This window comes from Acipenser ruthenus, chromosome 20, assembly GCF_902713425.1.
Source record: "Acipenser ruthenus chromosome 20, fAciRut3.2 maternal haplotype, whole genome shotgun sequence".
In the NCBI taxonomy this organism is placed as follows: domain Eukaryota; kingdom Metazoa; phylum Chordata; class Actinopteri; order Acipenseriformes; family Acipenseridae; genus Acipenser; species Acipenser ruthenus.
Window position 1 is genome coordinate 30,472,162 of NC_081208.1, and position 20,336 is coordinate 30,492,497.

Here is a 20,336-nt window from a genome sequence, read left to right on the forward strand (position 1 = left end):
ATTTTGAGTAGTCTACCATACAATATGTATTTATTCATTATTGTTCAAGAAAACACGCTTAAGGACAACGACAGCCTACGGTACCGTAGCAATACAGTATACTGCAGTCTTTTAAACTGATGTGTGACTCTCAATGTATAGCACAAAAATAAAATAGAAATTGTGTCAGCACTTCAAATCCCACAACGCCCTGCTCTCCTCTCGCACATCGTGTCTGTGTATTTTTGCGGAGTGTCTGCCCAGTTTGCTGACGTCGCCGCTGGAGCTGCCCTGTCACGCGCTGTTAGTAAAAGTTGGGATTGAAGCTCGAGACGGAGAAAGAGAGGCGATACCCTAATCACCCTGTCATCGTCATCATCGAAGAAACACACCATCAAAAAGAACTGAGAAAAAAAAACAACAACAGCATTACCACAAGTAAAAACCGACACAGAAAAAGAAAAACTACAGACCGGCATTCATTACATTAATATTAATAATAATAATTAAAAAGAAAAAAAGTCTTGGAACAGAAGCACTCCCGGGATCAAGATATATATATATATTAGAGTAGACTGGCTTCGCGTCCACGAAACTACATGTACTAAGAGAAATTTACAGCCACAACTGTCTGTTTAAATGTTGTGAGGCGAGGACTGGTTTAAAAAAAGCCGGCGTTGACAGTGAGTCGCTTAACCGATGAGTACTGCAAATTGCAGCGGCAATGACGAGCTTGACTTCAGACTAATGTTCGGGGAGGCTGGGCAGCAGCCACCGCTAGGCCCCGCAGGTTAGTGCTTATGTGTCTCTCGTTATTGTGTCTTGTCTTGTCTTGTCTTGTCTGTTCCTGTGTTTTACGACTTTACAGTACTTTACTAAACACGTTATTATGACTACTGTTTTTTGTTTTGTTTTTAATGGAGGGCTTGGTCAAGCAGGGATTTTAAAAATGAAATGTAGCGCCTAGGTTTAAAGAACTGTCAGGGGTCAACCCGCATAGAAGTTTGAACACGTTCACTTTCGTTGCCTGCTGTGTTTGCCCTGTATTGTAATACAAAACGCAGCATCTAGGGTTAATATACTTAAATGTAAGACCTCTGTCTAGTAGCGCGGTAAGGTAACCCCATTTTATACTATGACAGTCTAGCAGCTAACTAGACAACGTGAACAGAGAAGTACTGTACATTTTCTGTTATGCAAAAGGAAGTACATCTTACAAACTGCGCTTTTTTAAAATGTATTTTTTTAACGGGAATTGTACTAACACATGAAAGAATAATGATTATACAAGTTATTGGTAATGTTCTCCCAGTTCTTCACAATTTGGCTGTAACTTTTGGTAGACTTTTAAAACTCAGTAAAATTGTTCAACATTTGGTTTTGTTGTGTTTTTAGTTAATACTGACTAGTGCTTAGTTAAGCAGAGTTGGATTTTTGTAGAAAATCGAGATCAAATGTTTTTCAGTATTTAAGTTTTATGTGTGCTTTGACGTTTTATTCTATACAGAGCTGTGCCATCCTGTTCCAAAGGTAACCTAGAGAGATGAGCATCTTTTTTTAATTTTAATTTTTTAAAATTTTACTGTAATTGAAATATACACAACCAATGCACAATGTGTATTTGAGCTCTGTTATTGTGGGAATAGTTGGAAGTACTTTATCATTGGAAGGACAGTGCTGTTACAAAACAAACATTTTAAAGGATACAGGTGCCTTTCTTTAAAGATTTGTTTAACTTGCATGTTTTGGATTGAAACAAAGTACAGAAATTACACAGCTGTGTGTTAAAAAGTGCATGACGTTTTCCCAACCTGCTATCTGTAAATATAATTGTTATGTAAAGGTATAGTGATCTTTTTAATTTTTTTATCTATATATCTATCTATCTGTCTATCTATATATCTATAAATATATATATATATTTGTAGTTGAGTTTTTGCCATTTTGCCCACATTGATCTGTGCTTACAGTTTCTATTATCACTGCAGTAATGTTTTTAGTTAGAGACAGACAGGCAGACACCCTCTTTTTAATTTACTGTATGTTATGAGCTATAACAGACCTTGAAGGTCTGAAGTAATTTCACATTGCCAGAATGTAAAACAGGATTGTTGAGAAACATGGTGGTGATGAACTGGTTTTTGTGAAATGTGACTATGCTTTATGGTGAGTAAGAAATAGTCCCATCTGGGCTCATAATAACTTTTTGCCTTTATGCCTTAATAGCATAGATAATTAAGTAGCTTGTAATTAACTATTTTATAATAATGTTACAGAATGGTAACAAACAATATGTACTTTGTGATTTTTTAATACATACATAGAAGTATTTACAGTGAAACCTTACAAAACATTTAACTGTATATGCCGTAGGATTTCAGTTGGAAACTTTTACAAATTAGTGTAAAATGGACTGTGAAAAAAATGCAGAATATTTGAGTCACTTGAATACCCATCTTATTCATGTAATAAAAAAAATAAATATAACTTTGCTTTGTCTGGGCAAAAAACTTTAATTAGTTTAATTTCTTAAAAAATTAAAAAGGAGCTAGGAGTGAATTATATATGCCATAAAATGTCATTAAGATCATGAACTATACAACTTTGTCATTTGTGTTTCCTGGATTTAAAGTCAAGTGTATGATTGCAATGTGTGTACTTTCCCTGGTTCACTCTGTTTAGTGACCATGCATTGTGTTAATGGCATTACAAGTTAAATATGAGCTTGAATAATAGAAGTCTTTAATCCAGTATTTAACAAGGAAACCGGTCAGGTGTGCATTTTTGTACAATCCTCAAGAGTTTGAATTTGTCTCTGTGTAAAATAGTTAAGCAGGTATCTACTGTAAGCCAGTAGCTCATGTTACTGTGATGGATTGATCCTGGTGACAGAATCACTTCTTATTCTTATTTGATATTTAAGCAGGGTAGATTATAACGCTGGTAATGATGAATGTTCGTTGCTGGCCAAGAGACTGTCTCTTCCAACTTAACAATTTTCTGCCAAACACCAGCAATGAAGAAATTACTTCCTGTAATTCTTTAGATGAGCGTCTTAAGAATCAATAAGGGAGACAATTTAATGATTGTGTTGATAGGAAGTCAAACTTAAATGTAAAAGCCATGGCTTTAAAATCAGACTTCTTCCCAAGACAAATATCTGCTTCGCCTTGGCATGAGAGATCCCTACAGTACATATACAGCATCCCATCCATCTAAAATGTTTTTCTAAAGTGGCTGGTCTGATTTTAAATGTTTTATTGTAGCTGCAGACAGCTTGTTTCTTTTATTTTTAATTGGAGTTCTTCTGCATAGGGAGAGCAGCTCCAATATAAAGTTAAATAGAATTGTAAAATGATGTTGGCTTTCCGTCATTGCAATTAAGTTTTCCTAAAAAAATAATTAGATTGATAAAGAAGAAAAATCTTTGTTTGGAATTAACACTGGAAGAATAATATATATTTCTATTGGCCTCCTCTTTACATGTAAGGCTTAGTTAGTTCCAATCTTTGCAAATAGCACCTTTTTATAGAGTTTCATTGAAGCTTTCAAGTTTGATTGTATTTCAGTTGTACTGTATGAAAGCCTTGTAATAGATCTTTGATAAAAGCATATTATCAAAGTTGCCACAAGTCTTTTCATTGTGGTTTGTTTATGGTATTTGTGCTGTACAAGTCAAGTTAGCTGTGAGAGGAGCAAAAATCAGCTTGCTTAAGAATAAAAAAAGAAATACAAAGAAAGAAACTTCTTCGGATTGATCATACAGAACACTGTCAACATCTGTTCGGTCTAGGTATCTCAGAAAAAACATTAATTAAAACATTTTTCACTAAATGGAACTACTTTGGACCCCATGAGGATTTATAATGTTAATTGTATTTTACTCAATTATCATCTGTTACAGTGTGAGGAGAATAGCTAAGTAGGACATTGTGTTGAAAGTCTTTCTTTGCATCCATAAACAGTAAACTATATGAATTTGCATGCAACATGTAAGGTTCTCTATGCATTTTTGTTTTAATTCTCAAATGCTACTTAGCCATTATTCCTTGTGTCATCAACCAATGAAAGATCGGTATTGCAAGCAGTTGATAGTGGTTTGTTCTTCTGCACCGACAATTTAAACTGTATTTGCAGCTTTTATTAAATACTGTCTGTATAATAGATGCCTCTACTCAACTGTTTAAATAGGAAACAACAGGGCAGGTGCTTTCAGCAAAAGCATAAGAGAGGTGTTGTCTAAAACTGCCCTCTTTGGGTCAAAGAGGAGGAGACAGATTGACTTGGCAACAGGCCCAACCTCTAAAACAACATCCAAGTCTTCAAATTTGCCCAGGCACGCCATGTGCAGTTCAGATGGCAGTGGAATTTAAGAAGAGCGGAATGATCAGCTTGTTACACTCGCTGCAACAAGACAGTTTGTTTTCTTCCTTCATCAATATGTATGCCATGTTGTTTCCACCTGTCTGACTTTTTTTCTTTGAAATCCGTCAGCTATTGGCCTGGTTTGGCAAGCTGACCTGAGCAATTTTAAAATTGAAAAGCAAAGAAAACAGTACCAGAATACATAGCTAAGGCTGTCAGTCCATTTTATCTCTTGCCAGTCGTGGGAAGGACTGAAATTTCATCGCTCTTATGGTGAATTATTTTAGGCGCAGATTTTGACGGCCAGTTTAAGGCAGGAGTGTATTTGAATTCTATTTTAAAAAGAAAGTGAAATACTCTTCTTCAAAGTGGTTTTTGAGCAGGAACGGGAATATAAGAAGCGGAAGTATGCTTTGTGCCACATCAGCAGGTGAGAGGTTTTGTAAACGTAACTTTTGCTTATGCTTAAGGTTTTTTGGTGCATGAAGTTTGGGGTTTAGCATGACATTTAAAATGAAAACAAAAGTAGATGATGCAGTGTTAGCTGCTAAGTTCTGTTTTTGTGTGTGTGTACTGGGTACTGTATATTCACTGTTAGTTGCTATGTATTTTTGCATTTGGACAGAAAAATAACGTAAACCTTAGCAAGATACAACAAAACTTAATTAACCTTTAGTGTAAATGATTTTGTCAGTAGAAACCCTTATTAATAAATGATTTCAGGTTATTTTGAGTACTCATAAATGATTGTGGATTTCATAAGGATTTGCTTGTTTTTAAACAATTACGGTATATTCTGCTGCTGCTGCACTTGTCAAATGAGAGAAGCATTTGCTCCTATAGCGCTTGAGCAGCTATGAGTGGTATTTCTCTGGTTTAAATTTAGTGTAACAGAACCCGCTATAACAAGACAGATCAGAGTTACACTGTTGAACAAGTCATCAGATGCTGAGTTGGTTTTATTTTACTTAATTAGGGGGTGGTTTCACAGATCCAAATAGCACTAATCTTGGACAACTTTACCTTAGGTAGCATAGGGGTGTGCAATTTCTGAAAAAAAACCTCATGTCCAAGGGACAGAATGCTAGAAAAATCTACTTGTCCTTGTAGCTTGACTGGTTCACAAAATTCTTCAAGATACACAAAAGGTTCCCTTTGGGGTCACCAAATGGCTCACCTCGTAAAAGCACTGCAATGCGGCGTGCAGGGTGAGTCCTACAACCAAAGATCGCAGGTTCCAATCCTGGTTGTGTGATGCAGCAGGTCTTCGATGGGGAGTCCGTGGGGGCATCGCATTGGCTTTGGTGCTCCCGGGGTTGGGGAGGTGGGATCCGGCTTAGACTGTTTCTCTTCACCGCTCAGCGGTGACACCTACAGGACAGGCGCCGAGTGAGCTTACAGGTGGAGGTTTGCTGGGCTGGTCTTTGTCCTCCAGAGGCCAGCAGCCTGCAGACATCCGCTCTCGAGTTTCTGGGTGTAAAAAGACACCGATTAGCCCATGGGATCGGAGGATGCCAACTGAACCTCGGGTCCCTGAGCTGTATGGGGAATTGCTGCGATGAAGGAGAAATAATAATAATAATAATAATAATAATTGGGCATTCGAAATTGGGAGAAAATCAGGGGTAAAATAATCGGAGATTCTAAATTTGTAAAAAAAAAAAAAAAAAAGGTTCCCTGTGACCCCACCTCACCTCACCACAAATTTATAACATATTTTAAGAAAATGTTCCTTTCAGTGCAGTTTGGAACACATTTACTTGTAAACTACAGTGTAACATACTAAGAGTGCAAGTATAATAAGCAATACTTGGAGTTATTAAAATATAAAAATAACTTCTGCCTGTTTTTTTTTCCACTCTTTCTCTATATAAGCTGAATTACAGGTGTTTTAGTTAGTTGCATCACAGATACAAAATCATAGCCAACTATTACTGCTGCTTTGTGGAATTCAGATTTTTCTTGACGTTCTTACAGTTTTGTAACTACTGAACCCTTATAACCTGTCATGTTTCTCTGCATTCTTTTACTGTTTTTACTGTTTTTCCTTAAGTTTAAAAGATTAGTCTCTGCCCTGCCAGAGGCTTGCTTGGCAGCCATTTCTTTGTAACCAAGTAGATCAGCTCACCAATCAGAAGTGATATGGGTGGGACACTTTTTAAAAGTGTCTCCAGTCTGTAGTCTACATACTACTATATAAAGAAATTATGACATAAAATATGTACAATAATATATACATCCTGTGTATAATGGACATGACTTGAGCAGTCTTGGGGTACATCCCTTGTGTAATGCACAGCTTATATTCTAACGATCAACCCGTTTAAAACATGCAGGGTGCACAGTATGCTTTGTTAATTATGGTTATTGTGTTTTTATTTGACAGAACTTCCCAAAAGGAGAAGTTATTTTTCTAAAGTAGCAAATGTTAGCTGCTAAATGCAAGTATTGTAATCCTGGATGTGTTTGCAACACAGTTCAAGAGTGAAGGCAAGACAGGTTTATATATTTGGCCCACCTCACTTCTTTAGGGTTAGATTCCTGAGTTTTCCATTGTAATGGAAGTTCTACTGACTATGTTTGACATCCTGTAATCTGTTTTTAATGTCTTCAATATTTACAGTCAACAAATGCATTTGAGTGTGTTTTAATATACTGTTATGACACTGTCTGTTTTTTTTTTTGTTTTATTACTTTGGCTATTGGTTAACCTCATACTCTAGACACACATCTCATGAAGAATTGAGGCGTGTAGTGGCACTCTGTTGAAACATGGCATGTATTAGCAGACTTCACTCAACAGCAAATTACTGTTGAGACAGTCACAGACTTGATGGCTACATGGTTACTGTCAGTAAGCTTAGCTGATCAGTTGTGTTAAAAAGGAGACAGCTAACAAGTACAAGGATTCTATTGCTACCGGTATGAAGTCTATATACTGTGTCTTTAAAAGTTGGGGTTCTCTAACCTGAGTATATGGGTTCTTCTGGATTAATTTGTTGCTTTTAATTAAAGCTTAACAGAACAACTGTATGATAGTATTTGTAAAAATGCTGGTTTGGGGTTGACTGACAGATTGTTACCGTTAACTGACTGTACAGTAATTGTTGCCCCAGGAGATCTTGGTTGGAACTAAATGCGTCAAATAGCAGGCATGTATGGTGATGTCGAGTTTTCTGAGTGACTCCCCATCACTGCCTTTGCTGTTGGGATCAGTGTATATATATATATAGTTTACCTCTTTTAAGATAATACAATATAGTTAAGAACTGTCTGCAGTTCTGCCAAACAGAAGAATATGATTGTGTGCTGGATTTCACAAGATATGACTTGTTTGAAGAATGGAACTAGTATAAAGCATAAAGCACTGTAGCGGGTGACACTGGCATTGCTCAGTATTTAAAAGGGCTGTACACTCTGTCTAAATCAGCTGAATTTTTTGACCTATACAGGGTTTTCCAGTTGACATTTTGTCTAAAGCATTTGAGATCGAGCACCATCTAAACAGGCCTTTTATTGTGAGAATACCAGTCTGTCAACAAATATTCCAGTGAGTCGTCATGCAGAGCCTTTGCAGTGCACTGTGAAATTCCTCATAGTTTATTTATAAATAATGCAGTGTCAGAAGACTACACAGTGTTTGTTTTTCTTTTGTTTTGGTTGAAATCAGAAATTGTTTTAAAGCAACAGAAAGCATGCTGGTCGTTGGTTTAGGAAAAAAAGAGATGTTATTGAAGGCATCTGTCAGGTTAATAACTATTGGGAGAATCTAGTGGGCGAGGAGACCATCAAGTTTCCATGGCAGTGCCATCCTTTTAGTTTTTAGTTTTAAATGTTTTAAATCCATTGGATTTATATGGGTCATGATGACAGTAGAATTTGGAGGGATCAAAAAGCACTGTCTATTAAGAGCTATACTGAAGACCTTGTATTCTGGGAGATGTAGGCCAAGTTGTTAGTGGAAGTTTTAGGGGAGGCAGGAGGGGAGGCATACAAGCTGTACAGCAAAATTGCTATGTGTATTTTTACGCATTCAATTTAAATGTAGTGTGTATTTTATTTTATTTTTTTTATTTTTTTTTTTTAATGCAGAAAAACGGCAGGTATGCAGCTTATCTGGACCACTGCTTGGGGGTATTCACAAGAAAGATGAGTCCTTATCTCTAAATTATCTGGTGATTGTAGACTACTAAGTAGACTCTGAACACAGTATGCAGTTTAAAACAAACTAATTTCTTAGAAATGGTCTTTCCTTCTCAATGAAAGTAACACAATAATTTGCTATACGTTCAACAGGCTTCTCTCTTATCCAATACAAATCTTCCTGCTTGCCTCTTACTGTATGGGTCCCCTTGCAATGAGTAATTAACCAAGGTCCACTGGTGTCCATAACATCTGCTCTAGTGTACACGGATCCTTAATGCTGGACTGAAGAAGATGGTTTGAGTTCAAAGGGTCATTGTCTGACTTCTTTATCCCTAAGGTTATCACAGCATGAAGTCACTAATTAAGCCATTTTTAGATTCTCAACACATGTTGATGACAGCTTAGCTAGTGCTTTACTCCTACAGGTAACTGTTTGAATTGTGAGCTTCAGCTGCTTTTGTCTCATTTTATAATAAAAAAAATATATTTAATTTGTACTACAGTAGGTTGCCGAAATAATTAAAAACAAAACCTGTAAAAAACAAAAAAAAAAAACAAAACAGATTCCCTTTGATGCCGTTACTAGAAATGTATTATACTTGTATCACATTGTGGGAAATTGAATTGCAGTATACAAAGGCAGTGGGGTCTATTTAATTGAAACGGTGGTTGATCTAAATAGAGTTGTCATTTTATTTATTTTTTTCTTCATATGTTTACAATCTGGAATAAACTAAACATCCAATGCACTGTTGGATGTTTGATTTCCAGAACCTTGGAACCTTTACGTTATTTAAACAGTATTTAAATCTGACTTCTTGGTCTTGGACTAATTGAGGATTAAAAAAAAAAAAAAAACAGAAACTTGCATCCTGCATGACCGGGGCCACTTAATCACTATAGTCTTATCTGTCATCCCAATCCAGGCATGAGTGAGTGTGGCTTCCCCATTAAACAGAAAAGGGAAACTGCCTGTTCACAAAGGCCATTTCACAAGACCTGTAAAATGAGCTGCTATAATCTTCAAGCCTTTAAGAAAAGTTGGGTAAGGTTGCAGTGCCTTGGCTTTCTTGAAAGCGAAATTTTAATTGTTGCATCATTCCTCACTTCTTGGTAAAATAGATCTATTGTAGAATAAATGCTGGTCACTTTCTGATTATTTGGGGGCAGATTTGTTAAATGGGATGTTATACGTAACATGGACACCCAGTCTGTCACAAATCTGCCTAAATAATTAGACTCTCTTGTGCACCAAAAATGAGTTAAGTAAGTGGGATTTCAGATGTAACATGAAAACCACAACGTCTCAAATTGGTCCTAGTAATCAGATGGCCCATTTAAGAAATGTTTCCTGACTCAGAAGTTACTCATCTGTTTGGAAACCGTTTTAGGCTAAAGCAATACTAATCTTGAGCCATTTCTGTACTTTTAAGCGGGGTTTATACAAACTATCTAAAAACAATGAAGAGGTTGGGTATACAGCACGCTGTTTCTCTTTAAACTATGGCTTAGTCATTGGGACAAATTCACAAAGTATTAACTCCAGGACAAAACACCAGTTTCTTCTTAAAAGAGAAAAAAGCTAGTAGTGCTGTAAAACTAGTATGCACCCTCCAAAGTGAGTGTTGTAAAAAATGAAAATCAACCTAAAAACCAACTTTGCACTGGAGCAAATACTTAGTGAATGTTATCCAGATGGTGTTCTGTTTTTAAATAGAGTAGGCTTTATGTTAATTAGTTGTTGGGCTGACCCTGTTTTGCAGATGTAGTACAGTAGCTGAAGTAAGTAGCTCCTTATGACTTTAAAGTTAGAAACACTTCATGTAAAGCCTGTGTCATCAGGCCAAGAAGCATTACTTTACAACTAGAATCTGCTTAAAGAGCCCTTTGCTTATATTCAAACCAGTATGCCAGGTCTTAGGTATTGCATATGGCTACCCATTTAATTATTTCAAACTGTTATTAGCTTAAGAACAGCAAATCCTATTAAAGTTCTTCATTTTAAATGAATATGTTGTCAGCTGTGTGGATACTTAAGTCATTAATGACACCTCTGATTAAGTCTTCAAACAGTGATGGGTATATTGACTTTTCTTTTGAGCTCATGTGTGGTTTTGATCCCAGAAAGTGTATCAGTCAAGATTATTATCATATTTAATAAATACAGAATGTTAAACATTATTTCTAAGTATGGATTTGAACTTCAGATATACCTTGCTGACCAGACCTGGGCTGTGATAGCCAGCTGAGTTACATTCTCAGCATGTGGGGTGACATATACTCTCCACGGAGCAGGTGTCCACTTTGGTCTTTGCCAGGGTGTTTTCCCACTTGGCCGTAGAGTTGAAACTCAAAGCTGGTTTTAAATATCAGGCTAAACTGGTTGAGGAGGTCGGGGGATGGGTTAGAGGTGAAATCACAGACTTAAGACTTCCGATGACATCAACCTTAACTTTGCAAAACAACCTTGTCTTTAAAAGAATGGTTGATGACATTGGAAATGTGATTGCTGGTACAGTAGTTAAAGGATGTTTTTATATAAAAGGGCGTTCTCAGTGTATTCTGTTGCATGCTCTGATTCAGCTGGTCCTGTCCTCACTTTGTAATTTGCTAAATTGAGCAAATAATTTATAAGGGTGTTTGTTGGGAAACTGTGGAGCATGTCTGGAAAAATAATACTATTTAAACCTTTTGAGAAACAATGGGAAATTGTTCTGTTCGTAAGGTTTAATTAAAGTGGCTTGTTAATGCAGGCAGTATATATTGGATCATTGGCAAGCAGTACAGTAATTCATTAAACTGTAATTTACAAATAGTGAAATGGACAGAGCTCATGGGATAGATAAGTGTTTCTGTTGTTGAGACCAAATGTATCCATTTAAAGAGCTTTTTAAATCGGCCTAGATTTTTGGCTTCAGATTTGCATCGGTAAGTGTTTCTGGGAGCCACAGTGAAGTGTGTGATGCAGTCTTTTCACTTTTCAAACATGCATTTAAATAATAAATAGGTTGCAGATATGGGTGAATGAATCACTTAGCAACTCATTATTTTTTAAAAATTAGGGAATTGTTTCTAGTTTTTACATACAGTAACTGATCCTTTTGGACGTTGTTCTGTAAACTATATATGAGCCATGTAGGTTCCTCCAATTTACTTAAATAATAAGAACTGGACACTATCCAATGTTACTTAGCGTGTTGGCATTTAAGGATACATATTCAGAAATATAAATACATATCTTCCTTTAGATGTTAAATATTCTGAAATACTGTACCTGATTATACCATTTAATATGTTCAAATAATAAAGCAGTTACCTAATGTCCTGAGTAATGTATACAAGATTTTCAGTCAAATTGGAAGTGTCAATTCTTAGCTTACAGCAATGAAGAATGTATAGCATTCACTGCAGTTTAATATACAGAACAGCGTAAACTCAACAGAGATGGCTTACATGGTGCCCCAGGAAAGTCTTGTTTCGCCACAGACCCAGTGGCGTTGACACGGCATGTATTGTAACATCAGTTACTGTAGGATGCATTATTAGATAGGGACGAAAGCCCAGAGAGTACGTTTCAAGTATATCCGATTTAAAGTTAAAGAGTTTTTACTTGTTTAGTTTGTCTGAACAGTCCTGTAGTTTTTTTTTCCTCTGCATGGTAAACCCATTTCCCAAAGCAATCAAAAAAACTGTTCTACAATTCAAGTCTACTGAACCTTGTAGAGATTTTGCCGTAGAATTAATTGTGCAATTGAATGTTTACTATCTGCCTTCATTAAAATTGAAGTAATGTAACATTTTGAAATTTAGGAAATCTGACCAGCAGAAAACTTGTATTATTAACTCAAGTTTTTTTTTATTAAGCTTCTGAAAAGTTTGTACAATTGAAACTTCGATAAAATAATAAAACAGCATGTAAGTTTTTTTTTAAAAGAAAAGGTAACTACATTATTACTAAATATGCAATACTAAACAGAAAGAATGAATCAAAGAAAATAAAACATTTAATATTTTTTTTTCTTTGTTTGGTTTGCCAATAAATTGATGTTGGGTAACAAAGTTGAAAGTAATATTGTATAGCCTTTGTAACCGAGTCATGTATGTTTGTAAATTCAGTGCAGGGTGTTTACAGTTCATGTGTAGTTGTGTGTGTGTGCGTGTGTGTGTGTGTGCGTGCAAAGTTCAACCATTTTAAAGCAGTTTAGTTTGCGAACCTGATGATAGTGAAGAAATGTATCACCGACTCCATAATTTAACCTCTAAAAATGATGAATCCTGTTTGATTCTGGTCTCCTTTTTCACTCTTGTGCAGGCCACGTGCAGGATATTATGTGGGCGTCTTCCTTTTTAAGCCTCGTTATTTATAGCTCAGCACCAATGTGGTGTTGACAGTTACTAGCACACGCAGTTGTGTGAATTTGTTTCCTCACTACTGTTGTTCATCGGTTGTCCCAGACTTCTTCTATACCTTACTGTAACCATGTCTGAATAATATAATAGTAATATTTTACCATAATAAGACATTCATTGTGGTTACAGTTGAACAGACACACAGATAATTTTTACGGCCTGTTTGCTAATAGTGACCTTTATCCATGAAAGGCTTACTTAATACTTTACTAATGAATGAACAAGATAAATGTTGTATTTGCCTTCATTTTTCTTATCATTTTACTTGACGTTGGATTGCTACTTGGACTTTTGAAGTACAATAAAAACGAGCTGTAAGGTTTTTTTAATAAAAAAAAATATTGAGCTGTTTGCAGGTTAGTGAATATAGTCGCTGTTTTGACGAATAGAAGTTTGTTATGAAAGTGATTGTTACAGTACAGTAGGTTAGTTGAAGAAACATGCCGTATTTTAGTTTTAGACAATAATTTGACTGTCTCGACTGCAGCTTTTCTCACCACAGTTGTAAAATTATGTGTTTCTCTCTTGCATATCTGTCAGTACTGCCAGCTCTGTTAAACAGATATCATCTGTAAGGTTAAAGTTTATTTAATCCTTGGTAGAAGCTATTTCTTCCATGTAAAGTAAACAAATAATGATGTAACACAGACACTGAAATTCAGATTTGAGTTTTATGTTGTACCGTAGCACCCTGTAATTTAATAACTATTTTAACATGTATATTTATTTAAACTATTTCAACCTGATAAGTGCACACTTGGTCATTTTGGATAATTGGGTGTTTTGGATAACAAAGGATGCTTTGAAAGTGCTACTGCTTCAGATAATCAAGATGTAACTGGTGTATTTAAGAAGTGACTTTAAATTAAAGTAGGTTCAGTAACATTTCAGATCCTTTTATTTAGCTAGTACTTTCAGCTGTTGCATAATCAAGGTACATATAATTCTTTCCTCTTGATGTATGTGTATTTGCGTGTGTGTGTGTGTGTGTATATATATATATATAATATATATATAATTATATAATTAATATATATAATTTTTTTTTAATTTTTTTTTTTATTTTACTTTTTCAGATCTAGAACCAGATGACTGTGCATCATTTTACATCTTTAACGGTGACCAGTCTCAGTCTGTTGTCCACCAGCCCATAGGCATCTCTCGCCATGGATTGCAGTCACACTCTCCCATCATTTCACCTCCACCACGGCTACAGGCACAGAAGAACTATGAGGGGTCTTGTGATATCCAAGAATCCAGATACAGTCCAATGGGTGGTCCCAAAGCCTTTGAGTGCCCTAGTATTCAGATAACCTCCATCTCCCCAAATTGTCACCAGGGAATAGAGGCAAACGATGGCGAGCTACAAGCAGATGGTGCAGATAAAGATTACCATGAAAGACCTTTATCAAGGGACCACCTTTATCTTCCTCTTGATCATTCTTACAGGGATTCCTCCTTAAGTCCTAGTCCCGCTAGCAGTATTTCTTCCAGGAGCTGGTTCTCGGACGCTTCCTCATGCGAGTCATTCTCTCACGTGTACGATGACGTAGACTCTGAGCTCAATGAAGCTGCTGCCAGGTTTAATATCGGGTCTCCCTTGGCCTCTCCGGGTGGATCACCAAGGGGCTGCGTGGGAGACGAGTCCTGGCAGCCAACCTACGGGTTTGGTCATTCTTTGTCTCCCATGCAATCTCCAGGCCATTCGCCTAGAACCAGTATCACTGATGAAAACTGGTTGAGCCCTAGGCCACCTTCAAGACCTTCCTCAAGGCCAACTTCCCCCTGTGGCAAAAGGCGGCACTCAAGTGCCGACATCTGCTACCCCGGCTCTCTCTCTCCCCACCACTCCCCGAGTCCCTCCCCAGGACACTCGCCCAGAGGCAGTGTGACAGAAGATACTTGGATAAGCAATACAGCTCTTCACAGTGGACAGAGCCATAACCCTGGGATAGCGCCATTTCAGTGCTGCCCTTCTGAGGCAGACATCCCCTCCAAAACCAGGAAGACCTCTCAGGACCAGACTCCCACACTGTCCGGGAAAGTGGAGCAATGTCTGGATGATCCTGGAAACATGTCACCGTCCCTAGGGTCCCCAGTAGATGATGCTCAGCATCTACTGAAGAAAGACGGGCCTGGGGAACAGTTTCTTTCTGTTCCTTCACACTTCACTTGGAACAAACCAAAACCAGGCCATACTCCCATCTTTCGGTACATACTTGTTTGTGCTTTGTATAACTGTATTCTTTTTTTCAGCGTGCAGCAAGAACAAACGCAAGATACCAGATTTCCAGCTTCTTAGGCAACTAACTAATCCTTAGCTAAAATTTTCTTAAACATTCACCCATAACAGACACCCTCAATCATACATTCTATAAGAAGATACACTATGCAGGTTCATTTCTTGTAGTATTTTTGATTGGAAAGGAAGAATGCAGCTTTAATTACTGTATTAGCTTTTTACAGTATTCATTTTTATACAAGGCTTTTTTTTAAAATTATTGAACTGATCTATTCACTTTTCATGAACCATGTCTATAACTGGCTACAACTGGTAACTAGCTGGCTGAAAAACAAAAAAGAGAATTAAAAAGATATTCATGCTGAGTCAGCATCTTTAAAATTAAAAGAATAGGAAATTGCAAAATGAGTACCATGTGTTTCTGCATACAGGACATGACAATGCTGGATTACCACTCTCAACAGTATCCATTTAATCTAGTTGTACAGCAACATCAGTATGTACTTTCAAGTGCCAGTCAGTGTTTACTTGCAACTGCTGAATTTGACTCTTAAAAATGAATATAACCCATGACATCAAATTGATAATATGCAGTTTATACAGTATGTAAAATTAATAAGACATGTAATCAGAACTGATTAAAACAAAATCAGTGAACATGGTAGGCTTGCCAGAGATGCCTGTTTTACTAGGATGTTTTGTTCTCTACACTCGAACAAGCAATTTACTTCATGAAACAGAAAATTTAAAAAAATAATTGCAATTTTGGGGTCATCTTAGGACAGTAAAGGTTTTCGGCAGAGTACAATTAAAAAAAATAAACATGTGTTCAGGGTCTCTGAAATGTCTCTGTGTGCATCATAAGTATACAATGACAATGTTACATGTCTAGTAAAGGATAATAGCACTCTAACCTGCAGACCACTTTAATAGTATACTAAGAACATAAGAAAGTTTACAAACGAGAGGAGGCCATTTGGCCCATCTTGCTTGTTTGGTTGTAATCAGCTTATTGTTCCCAGAATCTCATCAAGCAGCTTCTTGAAGGATCCCAGGGTGTCAGCTTCAACAACATTACTGGGGAGTTGGTTCCAGACTCCAACAAAAAATAGCATGTGTAATTTCAGATTAAAGGATATATATATATATTTTTTACCTGTATGTATTGCCATGTTTTTTTTTTTTTTTTATTTGTACTGTTTTTCATCAGGAAACTGTTTAAAGTGCTCTCCAACAAGTCATTATTTTCTAGAATGCAGCTGTTCAAACACAAATTTAGACTTTTAATAAATAAAGCATTTGGAAAGCAAGAAACTCAAGAATAATGCAAGGAATGTAGTGTACAGTGGTTCAGGGAAATTGCATACAGATATTCAGAAATTATTTGCTTTTCCCGTAAATCACTACACTTCAAAAAGTGCTTTGGATTGTTTTTAACAATCTTCTACATATGTGAAATGATCAACCTTTTTTAATTTAACACTTGGTAAAGTTGTTGTGTTACGTATTCTTAGTATTGATAATTTTCTTAGGATTGAGGTGCTTGGGAGTCGGGAAGTGGCATTAGGGTGTGCCTTTCACCTCGAGATTTAATTACACTGCAGGTTGTCACTTGCATTAATCACAGTGAACTTCAGGTCTGGGTGAAATAAGTGTATTTAGTTGTTGGCTTAGCCCAGGCCTATGACAGCTGCTAACATCACAAAATCAGTATTGCAGTCAGTACGGATTGGCACATTTGATGGCATTTTCTAATTATATATATATATATATATATATATATATATATATATATATATATATATATATATATATATATATATATATATATATATATATATATATATATATATATATAAACATGTAGATTTATTTTATTTAATTTTCATGTTTAAAATCTGAGTGCTGTTTTAGAAATACATTTGTATTATTGCCAGATAAAACTTACTGATAACAAAAATCATTATTTTGTTACTGTTTTGAAAATAGTTTTACCACCTATTATTATTATTATTATTATTATTATTATTACCATACTGTATGTGTTTAATCTTATAATGTTTAAGAGATATAATACAAAAGAAAGCCAAAGACCTCACTCTTTTACAAAGTTTTAGCAGTAATTGTTTATTTACATATTTATTTATCTTTTGTGGTTACAGCACATCCTCATTGCCACCATTAGATTGGCCTTTACCAAACCAGTTCGGTCAATATGAGTTGAAGGTTGAGGTTCATCCCAAAACTCATCACAGAGCACACTATGAAACGGAAGGAAGCCGAGGAGCGATAAAGGCAGCTTCTGGAGGGCACCCTGTAGTAAAGGTAAGGCACTTTGATCTTGAATGATACTTGTTGACGTATGTTGTAAAAAATTCTTTAAAGAAATTGTAGGGTGTAAAGGTTTCTGTGACTTTAGGGGTTGTCTTGCAGGCTAGCCTCTTGCTTCTTCCCCCTTTCACAAGGCTTTTACATGGTGGACTAATTATCTTTGTTGCCTTCTGCTTGCCTTGTGCCACATCTTCTGTACATACATTTACATTGTTAACTGATATCATGCACAGGTAAGTTTTCAGTCACATTGTTACATCTGAGTCAGAAGCCTGGGAGATCCTTGCACATAGATGGTAAATATTTAATGTGTCTCCGACAATGGTTGCCTTTTGTTAGAGCATGGTACCATTCCATCCCTGCAATCCCTAATTAAGGGTGGAATCTCTGGTGTGTTACTACACATTCGCTGAACATCCTGAATTAACATAACACATGATAGATACAGCACTATTTGGCTTTTATATATACGAGGAAAACTGCAATGTACTGATAGATTTGATTAATAGTGAATTAAAAAAAAAAAAAAAGTCTAAGCAATGTAATTCAGTTTACAGCACTATTATTATTATTCTTATTATTCTTCTTCTTCTTCTTATTATTATTTGTTTATTTAGCAGACGCCTTTATCCAAGGCAACTTACAGAGACTAGGGTGTGTGAACTATGCATCAGCTGCAGAGTCAGAATTAAGTCTCATCCGAAAGACGGAGCACAAGGAGGTTAAGTGACTTGCTCAGTGTCACACAATGAGTCCGTGGCTGAGGTGGGATTTGAACCGGGGACCTCCTGGTTACAAGCCCTTTTCTTTAAGCACAATCTAGCTGTACCCGTGTGAAAAAGCAACAGTTTGCAGTTAGTTGCTCTATAACTGCAATTGTGACTGCAAATTGAGATTATTGTAATACTAACTGCAATTATAGGGCAGTTAAACGGCAGTCTATTAACTGAAAGTGTTTTTCAAATGACCAATTCTCACGTTTCTCTCATTCTTTTATTTTTATTTTACTGGTGATCACCATGCCTTGTCATTCACTTTATTATTAGTTCTGTTTAGCATTTTAAAGGTACTTGCATGTTCTTTATACATTTAGAAAATTTGTAAACACATTTCCCTAGATCTTTATCATAACATTACTTGCAGCTAATAAGTAACTCCTTCCAACCTATATTGTGTAAACTTTTTTTTTTTTTAAGCTAATGTGGGTTTGTAGATGCATAATTTAGATATTCACTTGCAGCTGTGGGACTTTGATACAGGTCGGTCCTCGCTTCCACACCTTGGAATCTAGAACATTTCTTGTTTCCGTGAATGGGTACTTAGTATTTGACAGATCAGGTGCACGAACAAGGTCAGGCTTTCATAATCTTTATACTTGTTGAGGAGGATTGTGTGGGCACCTGAATGGGTTAATGTAGTAGTCTATCAAGTCCTCTTTCTTGGATAATTCTCAGTTGTTCTCCGAGGTATTCCCTTACGAATCGGGGTTTACCTTGTGGCAAGCAACATTTTTCAGAGAACTAGCTGCAGCAAAGCTTGGCTATTAGAACTTAATTACTTGTTTTTACAGCTTCTCTCAAGAATACTATGTGTTTTTTGTGTATAGTGTTCTCACAAAGAAAAAAAACCTGTATGCTAATGTTTGGTGGATTAAATACAGTTTGGTATTCCTGAAACTACTATTGGTTTTTTTAATGTTTCAAGTGTACAGAACATCATTTTACCCATCAAAACAGAAAAAAAACAACAACAAAAAAAACGTATTAACCCACGAGTGAAAGCTTTCTAAATAGGGCCAACTGTCAAGTAGTGTGACAGACTGTGCTATTAAGTGATTATTACTTTTAGGTAAATATGTTTTTAAAATCTGGTTCCATATCTCACCAGCTCAGCTGATAGGTATAAAAACAGTACAAATCAGCTCAAAGAGGTTCCTTATGTGGTTTATCCTGGAGGTGAAAATGCTGCTAAGACTGCAAACCACAACAATGCAGAACATGCAACAAACAAACTTCTGTACTGCTCTACACACTGCGTACCCTGGGGTGGTGAAAGCCATGGGGCAGCAGTGTGGAGTAGTGGTTAGGGCTCTGGAATCTTGACCGGAGGGTCGTGGGTTCAATCCCAGGTGGGGGACACTGCTGCTGTATCCTTGAGCATGGTACTTTCTTAGATTGCTTCAGTAAAAACCCAACTGTATAAATGGGTAAAAATAATGTGTAAAAAATAATGTGATATCTTGTAAAAATTGTAAGTTGCCCTGGATAAAGACGTCTGCTAAGAAATAAATAAATAAATAATACTGTAGCATTGTCCTTTAATATGCAAGAATAATGAATAGATTCCCGCTTTATCATTGATGGGATTCTTGTTTCTTAGAGTATTGTCTCATAAAGCAGTCCTTTATTTTCAAAGCATTTTAGTATAATGAACCCAATTCAATTTCTGAGTTTTTGGTCTAGTTTTGTAACTTTAGTAATGGGTGTATTAAAACCCAGCTAGGGGGTCAGGCGGCTAGTTTGTGGAACATGTTTACACTTGACATTAATGCTTACTAAAAATATTTAGCATAGCTGGTTTGTCGTGGCTTGCTGCAAAAATAAATAAATACATAAATAAAAAAATACATGCATACTTTATTTCTCATTGTTTTTTGTTATAGTTTCTAAAAAATATGTCTGAGAAATTTATTCTGAATGCCTTTTTGATTAAAACTCAAATACAAAAGCTAATAGCCCTGCATATGAATTTAATGGTTTACAGGTGGAGTATTATTTATCGATACATTCTGAACATAATTTAACTGGTTTATCTTTTTGTGTAGCAAGTAGGTTTATTCACATTAGAACTGTAGACTATTCAT

At 36.1% G+C, this 20,336-nt stretch overlaps 1 protein-coding gene across 2 annotated transcripts in view; it reads left to right on the forward strand.

The window, feature by feature from the left end:
• Positions 1–221: 221 nt before the first annotated feature.
• Positions 222–20,336, forward strand: part of LOC117425595 (nuclear factor of activated T-cells, cytoplasmic 3-like) — a 53,745-nt gene continuing 33,630 nt past the window's right edge. The window contains exons 1-3 of one of the 2 annotated variants that reach the window (XM_034042648.3): positions 222–769; positions 13,977–15,111; positions 17,305–17,467. In XM_034042648.3, the coding sequence (XP_033898539.2) occupies positions 679–769; positions 13,977–15,111; positions 17,305–17,467 (1,389 nt within the window). In that variant the 5' untranslated portion in view covers positions 222–678. Of the gene's footprint in view, positions 770–4,351; positions 4,775–13,976; positions 15,112–17,304; positions 17,468–20,336 lie in introns of those variants that run through there. The other variant, XM_034042649.3, reaches the window with a different exon arrangement.